Here is a 10595-nt window from a genome sequence, read left to right as displayed (position 1 = left end):
CCCTGCCGACTCTATACCTGGTCTAAGATTCAATCTTCACTGCATTTTTTTTTCTTTACAATATTTTTTTTTCAACAGCCGGTATACTGTTTTCCCGCAAGTTGAATGTTTCAGGTGCAAGTGTTTTTAATGTGATTGGTTCACTGTCAATGTTTGCTGGTCACATTCACTACTTTATAACACTCACTTCACTGTTTTGATGTGCTTAATAAATGCATGCTTTTTGAGATAGAGACCTGGAATCCCATTATCAAAAAAGACACTAAAGACACAAAAATGATACTGATACAATTTAAAGGCAAAAAAAGTTTTTTTTTACTGAACCTTACTAACATGTCATACAATGCTTGCTTTAGATAAATCAATCAGTGCTTATACATTGCTTCAAACTTTCTCTCAAAAGCCAGTATACATTTCTTGTCATTGTAAAACATTTGCTGAATGTCACACAATATAAATTCAATTAAAAGGCTTAAATAAAAAATGTCATAATACATTCCAGCCAGGTTTACATTCTTATATACACGACTGAGATATAAGTGAATCCACGCAGGGACATTGTAAAGCAGCGCTCTTTTGGTAATCCTTTACCTACAATACTTTTTTTCCCACTCTATTTCTGTACTTGATAGAAAAACCTCTGCAATATGAACTATTAATCAAAATAACTATAAAACAATAATGATTCAAACTGTATTTAAATGTGTAATTTTAAAAAATCTGTATACATATATTACTTGTCTTCTCTTGCTTTGTATATATGGCAGTGTTGCAGAATATTTTTTTAAATGGTTGTTCACCATGATTACAAGCACATACACACATACAAATACACACATATGTAGGATGTGCCCAAGGTTAGAATGACAATTATGTAGAATGACAATAGGGGATGATAGGTAGGATGCAGACAAATATTTTGCAGCAAGTCACCTCTCTAATATTTTAAAGAATGACAGGCCAAGGTATGTTCATTACGGACACATTTCCTTCACAAAAGCAAGCTGTTGTCATTCGTTAAATATGTGTGTATTATTATTTATGCTGTGATGGGCTGTAATGTAAAAAAAATAATACCATTTCTGGAATAAAGTGCAAATAAGATCTATTAAATATTTTAACTTCATACAACACAGTGATGGGAGTTGCTGTGTTTGTAGAAATCTTTCAGTGCAGATTGTATTTTTCTTTCATATTAGAATAGAAATTTTGTTTTATCATTGTGGCATTAGGTCACAAACTCTTATATAAACTTGTTTTTATTATAAACATTTTCTGAAGTAATAATAATAATATTTATCAGCAGATATAATTTGTTTAATAATAATTATCTATTTTACTATGATGAACTAAGCTGGGGGGTTTTCTAGGAATAAACTGAATGCGACTCAACAGCTTTTATTAAAGTGGTAGGCAATATATGCTAACACTGGTAAGGAACTGGTATGATGGTATCTTTAGTACTTATTTAGAACAGATTCATAAATCTATCCTTGCAATGAGAAAAACTAGGATTTCCTGTGCCTTTGTCATATCTTTTTATTATTCTTCATTGACACCTAACATTTTATGAAAAAGTAATGGCCAAGTAGTGCAATATCAGCTCAGGCAGCTTGACAAGTCCCTTACTCTGCCAGAAAAATAAAATTTAGCCCAGTGTTTTAGTTTTCAGGTAAAAAAACGCCCGAGCAAGAGCTGCAGCGAGGCCTCCTTGGTGATCCCTATAGACCCCTGAACTATTCAATAAGCTACTGTGTGACTGGTTCCCCTACCTCCCATACTTCTGTCCTTAAAAATTAACTTTAATAAAAAATCTAAGCAAAAGGCAGAATCCTAAAATGAGCATATCTGCCCTTCCAAAATGAACTACAATCTTTGCAAATGACAGAGAGGCTTCTGTTCAGCTTCTGCATAGACATTGCAGCATCTAAGATAATCGAGGGTTCTGATGTCTTTTGTACTTAATGTATATAATATTATATTTTATATTATCCTAAATGTATATTGAGATTCTAAAGGAGAACATATGTTATTTCAATCATTTCATACCTGCACACATATAACACAGCAATATGGCACATGGTTAAAGCTAAACCCAAGCAAATAAAAAAAATAAAAAGGTTGATATTATTTAAAAAATGTTAAAATACTATCAAACTATTCATACTTGGCCAGGCTTTATGTATTTATTATGTATTTAGGCACTGGCCGCTGGAAGGAATAGTATTAAGGCAGTTTACAGGGAGGACCTCAGCAATAGGTAATGCTACTCTGAGATTTACTGAACAACCAGATAACACAGGAACCTGCAAACCTACAAATGAACAAAAGTAAAAATATTTACAAGTAGTACATCTGCTGCAACTATGTATTTATAACTGTTTGACTGTAGTTCAGCTTTAAATGGGAAAAAATACTAATGAGTGCAAGAGATGGGCAATACTTTCATTTTCAGGAATACATATACAAATTCTACATAGTGACCCCCTACAGAGCAGCCTTGATTAAATATAAAGTTTTGTTATTTGAAAGATGTTAATATCAAACGTAGGAAGAACTAGAAGTACAATATCTCTTCCCAGATATGAAAAGGTATAAACATATAAAGTATTGTGTTTCATTTCTGGCTGATGTGTCAGTTTAGCTGCCTCAGGTGTAGTTCTCTTTGTTGGTTTTCTTCTGTGTATTTCATACAATGACTGGAAAGGTTTGTAAGCCACTGGAATTGAACAGCCAATCATTGGGTGCCAAGATCAATCTCTTCAGTTTGTCTTATGCATTTTGTCGTACGTTCCACTGGCTGTTACAATAAACCTGTAAGATAAAAAAATAATGTTTATTAAGTCTTATGAAAATATGAGAACACATACACATATAAGCAAATGTCAAATTTTATTTTACAATCATAGCCTTGAAAAGAAGAAGTTTTTTTACACTGGCTCATTTTCCTCTTTATGAATCATACAACAACATTTACATTTTCCATAGTGTTAATTAAACAGAAAACTGTAACAAAAAGTATAAAAAATCCAACAGTATGAGTTAAAGCCTCTCTAAATGTCTAAATGGAGCAGCTAGAACTAATAAAACAGATCTGAAAAATTGTTTTGGTTTTGACCGCTATCAAAACAATTTCTTTTGTTCAATTTTCAGAATTTAAATCTTCATTTATTTAAATAGACCATGTTCTCAGATAATCATTTCAGCAACCTTCCCATAATTTTTTTTTTTTTTTTGTGCATTTATCATGTTTTTAATATGAGGAGAGGAATTAATCATAGCAGAGGAAAAGGGGAACTGACTGTACTAGAGAATTGACTCTTACTAGTGTGACCCAGTTGCCAAAAGTACAGTAGATAAAAAGTTGTTTATGGAAATTCAAAAGGTTGTAAGCAAGCAGGTAATTTTTTTCTGCATTTGCTTTCAATTTTTCAAGGTTTTTCATATATTTTAACTTATAGTAAAGTGTTATTTTGGGGAAAATTACATACCTCTTTCTTCAGCATCAGTGCTGATGGGCTCAAACTCATTGTTTCTAAATTTGGAAAAATCTATAGACAAACCATCCAAATCATTTGCAAAGTCTTCATTACAAGAAGAAGCTTGAGGATACTTTCCAGTGTTAAAAAATATGATTGCATCTCCCGGTTTGTGAACCTTGTACAAAGTAGAGGAGAATCGAGAAATCACAGATGAACATGGGGATTTAAAAAGAGGTAGAAAATGTGTTTTGGTGACACTCTTGCTTGATTGTTTTTCCTTTGGCATTTGACCATTAGTTGTATGTTCATCTTTTAAATATTTAATTGGAAGTGTGTTTGATAATGGAGGCTCATCAGAGGTTTTTAGATGTTTCATGTCAGTTTCATTATCACTTTTGGACAACAGAGCTGGTTGAGGCAGCGATGTTTGATGTTCAGTGTCATGTTGTTCTATTAAATTCTTAATGTTCTGAGTGATTTCATAGGGCCGCATAATTTTATTTGCACCATGCTGGATATTCTGGCTACCGAGTGTTATGTGCAGTGATGACAGTCGAGCTGTGAATTTATCCAGAATGTTTGTCAGACCCTTATTATTTTCTGACATAGAGTTTGAGGTATATTGTAGGCCTAGTGAATGCAGAGTGTCAAGATGATGAGGTGTCACATTTGTACCATCTTGCTCACACGCGGATGCCATAGGGAACATGCTTTCATTCTCTGCACTTGATACATGTTGGTTTTCATCATTTTTGCTTAAAGTTATTGGGACTTGTGACTCCAGACTTGAATCTTTTATGTCTATATGCTCTTCAGATGTGGAGCCTTTTTCATCCTCCTTGGATTCTAATAACTTTGTTGCTTGCTTTTCAGTCGTGTTACCTGACAATATGTCAGCTAATATGTTTTCAGAATCTCTGATATGACTAATTATACTGGAATATTCTTTTTCTTTGTATCCACTGTGCAGCTTGTAACACTCCCCCCTTATGTCTCTGGATGCAATTGTCTGAAGTGCCTCTGTACTATTCCCTATTTTTGTTTCCATTTCCACAGTTTTATCAGAAGTAAGATTTTGATCATTGATTTCAGAATCTGTTATCCTTCCTGTCTTCTTTAACCAGTTGACCATGCCCATAGTTAAAGTCAGCTCAGTGTCACATAGCTTTAGCAAACATTCTCCTCCTTTCCAAGTACTTTGGAGAATACCATCTTCCACCAGATCATTTGGTGGTTGAGTGGCCATATTCTCTTCTGATCCTACACAAAAACTGTAGATAGATGTAGGATTTTTAACATTATGACCAGATTCCGGCATGTCATTGTCTTGACTAGCCCATTTCTTTGTTTCTTCTGAGTCACAAAATAACTCATAGAGGGCATCCCCACTGTAACTGTCTCTTGGAAATGATCTATAAGTTTCCAGTTCATTTTTTACTTCCTCCGTTCTGGGAGAATATGAATCATAATATCCTTCATCACTAGTAGATTTTGGAGACTCAGGTTCATTAATGTTCTCAGCAGAAGACATAAGATCATTATAGGATAAATTGGAAACTTGGTCTTTGGACAGAGTTCTCTTGATTTCCTTTCCGTCTGCATCATTAGAATCAGGTAATGATTTAGCTTCGAAAAGTTCATTTGAACTTAAATTTCTTGGGAGTGACTTTACATGTCTATGGAATCTGGAGAAATCAATAGATTCTGACTTTGCAGGTGAGGCAAGCCGCTCTCCTCCACCTTGAAAGTTAGCAGCCACAGGGCTTGGCCTTGAAATAAATGTTACTCTGCAGTTTTCTATATCAATAAATGAGGAACATTCATCTGCAAAGATTTCTCCACAACCAGTAAGTGAATCAAAGCTCTTTAGAGATGCCACATCTTCACACAATGCTTTAAAGGAATCAATGGCATCAATGTACATTTCACGATCAGGGAACTCTGGAGCTAGGAGCTCCTCTGAATGCATTTCACCCACATTAGATTGACACTGTTTCTCAACCATTTTCACGCTGTTTGATTCAATATTCACTATCTGGATACTCTCGTCTTCTGATATGGTGTCTTGCTCTTTGTTTCTTTTCAAATTAAATATGTTTTTTAAGCTCTTCTTAGATCTTCTTAGTGAAATTCTTTTCTTTGGCAGTGATTTTGCAACTGATGGCACAAAAGGCATCTGAGGCACAAAGTGTCTGTAGTCAATCATTGTCTGTTTGCATGTAGATGGTCCTGTGGCTTGCAAATCATTCCTTTTACCTCCTGGGTCTTCGATGAGTCCTGGTGAGCTTCTACTACTAGGAAGTCTTCTATGTCCACTTACTCTATTATTTTTATCTAATTTATCATCTTTTGTAACACAATCATATGTTTTACTTTTCGTAACTGGTTTTGGACAGCGGATATTATTTACTGTCACTTTTGTGCAAATATTGTTAGACATTCTTTGTGTTCCTGTAACATTCTTTTTAATATCACATTGAGTAGGATTCTTTTGACCTTCTATCTTCTTTTTATCTTTACATCTAACTTGAGGCACCTTCTCTGAAGGGTTTTTTGCATAACTTATGATAAATGTCTTGCCACGTTCCATTGTTTAAAGTGTAGATCTGAAAAATGGAAGACACACTTCTTTTATGCAATGTTTCATAAAAATAAAGACATTTTACTCATCTTTAAAAAAATGCATTACACATCACAGTGCATAGCTTTTGAACTAGAGGTAAGAGATAAAGCAGTTATCTAGTTAAGAGAGTGGCATTGTTTTTGATTTGATTGATTTGTTTGTGAGCATATATGTTACTGCAGTCTCTCTACAAACTCATAATATACACTATATACACTAGTGCTTGTAAAACCTAATTAAAGCCCAACTCCAGCAAAATATTTTTAATTTAAGATAAAGTTGTAAAGTGCTGTCTTTTTGGGTTTTTATTAACAGTATTTAAAAGAGAGGTTGAATTTCCCAAAAGCAATAAAGTGATATTTCTGGTAGTTAGAAACCCATGTAAGCAAAGTATTGGTGAGAGATTTTATCTCGCTCTCTGTCCAGGTGACAGGTATCACAGTGGGAGTTAATCTCCTCAATATCTTAAACCAACAGATGTTTTATATTACCCCCTCACTGTCCAAAATAGGAATACCACAGAACATTGGGGTTAGACTCTGGAAAAAAAATATATATCTTGATAAAAAAAACAGTGTTTATAAAGTACCCTCTGGTAAGGTTGGCCATGTTTCACGTAGCCCTTAACATGTGAATGATAATTATCAATACTCTCCTGTTATGTATCGTGGGAAGAGATGGTAGAAGAGCCAATATGGCTAAGCAAAGAGTTCTTTTGAATCAAGTCAATCAAATCTCCTAGCTTGAATTAATTTCATCACAAAAGAAAGAGCACCATGAAACCTAAGTAATTTAGTTCTAGTTCTAAGGTGAATGGTTGGATATACCTCTCGGTGAACACAACAGTTCACGTGCTTGTGGAAGCCTACACTGAATGCTAGATCAATGCAGGAGATACACTGTTGTGAATTGGTGTAACATGAGGAAACCCAGTCTTCTAGATATCATTACAAATTTAGGACTGGAGGTGATAATGTCCCATAAAAGTGTAATGTGACCATCTAAAATCTTATTGCTAAGCTGTAAGCTTTGTTATCTACAGATTTTTTTATATCTAGAAGTAGATGAGGGGGGGGTGCACTATAATGAAATATCATCAGTGGGCTACTTTCTATTATCAGTTTAAGAATAACATAGAATGACAATGACACCTGGACCTGTGTGGGTCCAATTTAATTTAGCCGGTTGTGGCTTTCAGAAACTTAGGGGCCTGTATATAGCATGGAGCAGATAACGCTTTCTGCTGTTCATGACAGCTACTGCAAAGCACACATTTGGCATATTAGGCAAATCACTTTTGCTTTATAAAGGTGAACAGGGCTTTTTATTTGTAATTTAAAGCAGTTGGGTCTCCTGGAGTCAAATAGTGTGGTGTTTTTACATTTTGATTTAAATACAGTGGTTATTCATTAGATTTTTAAAGGTCAGTTAAACATTGAATTCCTTAAGGAGTTAAGGGGTACACCTGAATCAATTTTGTAGGTAAAACCCATGATACCATGCCAATTAAAACCTAACCAATTTAGCTTATACCTGAAACAAATGAGCACAACAAACTGGGACAAAAACATCACCAGGGAGAGAATAATGTCTGGCCTCTGATCTTACTCTACAATCTTACTGTGATGCCGTATGTAAGCAAACAGTTGTCAACTGTTATATCTGAAAAATCATATGCATAATACCATCAACAATATGTAGCATGTATGACCAAGGAGATAATTGAAGAGCCCCATCACAACTTTTAAGGCAGTAGAACACAGAGTATAAAGGACAGGTCAAAACTCAGTGCCTCATGTACAGGTTACTATTTACCTATTTATAGTGAAATTAAATTTATGCACATGAACAGATAGATGCACAGTATATTAAACTGATAGATGCACAGTACATTACACTGGAAAGTAATTCGCTTAATTAATAATTTGTTACACAAAATGTAAGTCTGCATATTCAAATGTTTACTAAATACATATGTTTCACCTATCGATCTGTATATTTGAAGATTCACCACGGTATGCTCTATGTTGAGCACAAATGTAATAAACGCTGTTTGGGGGTGTTTTAGTAGGGCTTGGGGCATAATTTGAATATTTTTAAAATAAAACAAGTCATAGGTCTTACAAAATACATATTCAACCATACACTGGGCCTCTGCAGTGCATATTAAATGCTTTAATGTAACATTCATTTTGTGAGTAGGAAATACAGACTTATAATGTAGTGACAACATAAATCCACACCTGCCATTACAGCACATATGTTACATGTATACACATATAATATATTTTGTCCAGTCTAACATGTGTGGTTTTTACTTGATTTAGTGACATGGTATTATAAGCAATAACAACAGTACATGTGAATGTAGGCTGTGAACAGGTACATTTCCTGCCATGTTGCTATGCTCAGTGTATCTGCTACCCCAATTCTGTACTCAGCACAATAATGAAAAAAAACAGTGAAACAGTGGTGGATCAGAAGAAACAAAGGCACGTTCTCTGAAAACACTGAATTAGACTGCAGAAAAACAGTATAAAATGTCAATGTACAGTACATGCTACAACCACAATGATCACACCACTGAGTATATCCATCAGGAGCAGCACATGGTATCTGCTGAAATCAGCCAGACATTCAGCAGAAGGAGCTGTCTATTCCTTCCACAGCTCTCATCTGTGCTTGGTTACTCATGTGAACTGTTGGATAATTATAGGCTCTTGCTGCTATGCAGAGAAGGAAAAAAAGATAAACGTTGGAATGTCAGCTCCAAAAGCCTTATCCTTATGTTAATAAAGGCTTTGTTACCTGCTGTAGACTAATGTGTGCTATAATCATCAATAGAAGATACAGAATAATTCGACAAAATGAAAAAAAATGATTTAATATGAACACAAAATAAACCATAAATATATATTTTAAAGCTATTGAACTAAAAGATGAGCATTATGTATAGGTTCATTTAAAGCAGTGCGAATAAAATGTAATATTAAAATAATTATTGCTTTGCACATAACATATTGCTTACCTGTAAATACCTAATTTATATTTAGCATCCAATATGACATCCTTTTGTATAGCAGAAGAAACAGTGTATACTTACTGATTCTTAAGGCCTTCCTGATTTAGTGCATCATTCTTCCTATGGATTATTTTGCAGTGTTTTCCTCCAAAGGTGGTGATGATGCAGTCAGTACAGAATCCTTCTATTAGATGTGGAAGCGGCTGCTCATGACACAGCTCTGATTCCCCCACCCCACTCACATGTGATAATGTCTCCTGCACATTCATTTCCAGCAACACTCATACAGGCTCTGCAAACCATTGGATGTGCTGTAGCAAATTTACAATGGTCTGATCCCAATGTGTTGTAACCCAATGTAAATGACTGTAATCCTAAGGTATATAGTAGCTTTATTCAGTCTGTATATTTGAAGAGGCATTACTTGTTTGGGCATTTATATATTTGTATATAAATGTATTATATATATATATATATATATATATACCGTATATATATATATATATATATATATATATATATACGCTGAAATCTCTAAACTCCATGGTCAGTCAAAGGGAGGCTCTGTTTGACTGATTGGTGTCTCCTTCTTCACACAAGTAGAACAGTCTTTAGGGTAATATTGGGAGTCCAAATGTCTTATAGGACATTATGCATAGAGTATATCATAGAGAAATATGCATGAAGTAAACATATATTCTCCTTATACCCTTCAACATTTAGAACATTTCCAGGTCCTGCCAGTTTCATTTGTACACCATCTCTAAAATCCACCCTTACCTGTGCCCAGAGACCACCAATAAATATGAATATGTCAATTCAAATTTTTACATTCCAGTGCGCATACTTGATAATCATCAATGTTATATTTTTCATTTAGACACAACGCAGAGAGGGGGTCACTCTTCAGTAATATAGCTGTTCTTTATTTAGATCAAGTAAGATGATTTTGCTGGCCTAGGTTGTTGTTACAGTGTGATAAATCCTTCATGCAGGATGAAGGTGAGTGGACCTGAACTTATAAAGTGACAACTAATAAGCAGACACCTAATAATGGAGTTTCAATCAAAGGTAAACATTTTTTCATTTCAGCTCTCATTTAGAAGAAATTACAAAAGTAATGGTATATAAATTATATATTGAATGTCTCACTTTGGTGCTAGCAAGAAGATGCAGATGCTGTCAAAGACAATCTGCTTTTTGCTGATCACCTATTCGGATTTGCTAGCTGTGAAAAATAGCATTTTATGAAAGCTACTTAAGTGAACTTGAACTTAAAGATGAACTAAACTTAAAAGTCCCCCAATACAAATAAAAAATTCACTTACCTTTAATCCCGCAGTGCAGTAGATCGGTCCGGAGGTCTCTACCATGGGATCCCACTGCACATGCGTGAGATCGGCAATTTAATCCCCTTTTCACAAAAAGGCTCCTTCTGCCCAGGTGCTGTTGGTAGGTGTGGTAAAGC

At 34.6% G+C, this 10595-nt stretch overlaps 1 protein-coding gene across 1 annotated transcript; it reads right to left on the bottom strand.

Annotated features, from left to right (window-relative positions):
- Window positions 1–297: 297 nt before the first annotated feature.
- Window positions 298–9331, bottom strand: AMER3 (APC membrane recruitment protein 3). The gene is made up of 3 exons (XM_072407757.1): window positions 9209–9331; window positions 3492–6088; window positions 298–2814 (listed from the first exon to the last, which is right to left on the bottom strand). Exons 2-3 carry the CDS (start codon window positions 6070–6072, stop codon window positions 2804–2806), a joined length of 2592 nt encoding a protein of 863 aa, XP_072263858.1. The 5' UTR covers window positions 6073–6088; window positions 9209–9331; the 3' UTR covers window positions 298–2803.
- Window positions 9332–10595: the final 1264 nt, after the last annotated feature.

Source organism: Pyxicephalus adspersus, chromosome 4 (assembly GCF_032062135.1).
Source record: "Pyxicephalus adspersus chromosome 4, UCB_Pads_2.0, whole genome shotgun sequence".
In the NCBI taxonomy this organism is placed as follows: domain Eukaryota; kingdom Metazoa; phylum Chordata; class Amphibia; order Anura; family Pyxicephalidae; genus Pyxicephalus; species Pyxicephalus adspersus.
The sequence above is the reverse complement of the archived record's forward strand: the minus strand, read 5'-3'. Positions and strand labels throughout refer to the sequence as shown.

What these genes read in the sequence shown, in the direction of transcription:
- AMER3 (XM_072407757.1), bottom strand. Translation starts at nt 6,072, where the DNA reads ATGGAACGTGGCAAGACATTTATCATAAGTTATGCAAAAAACCCTTCA.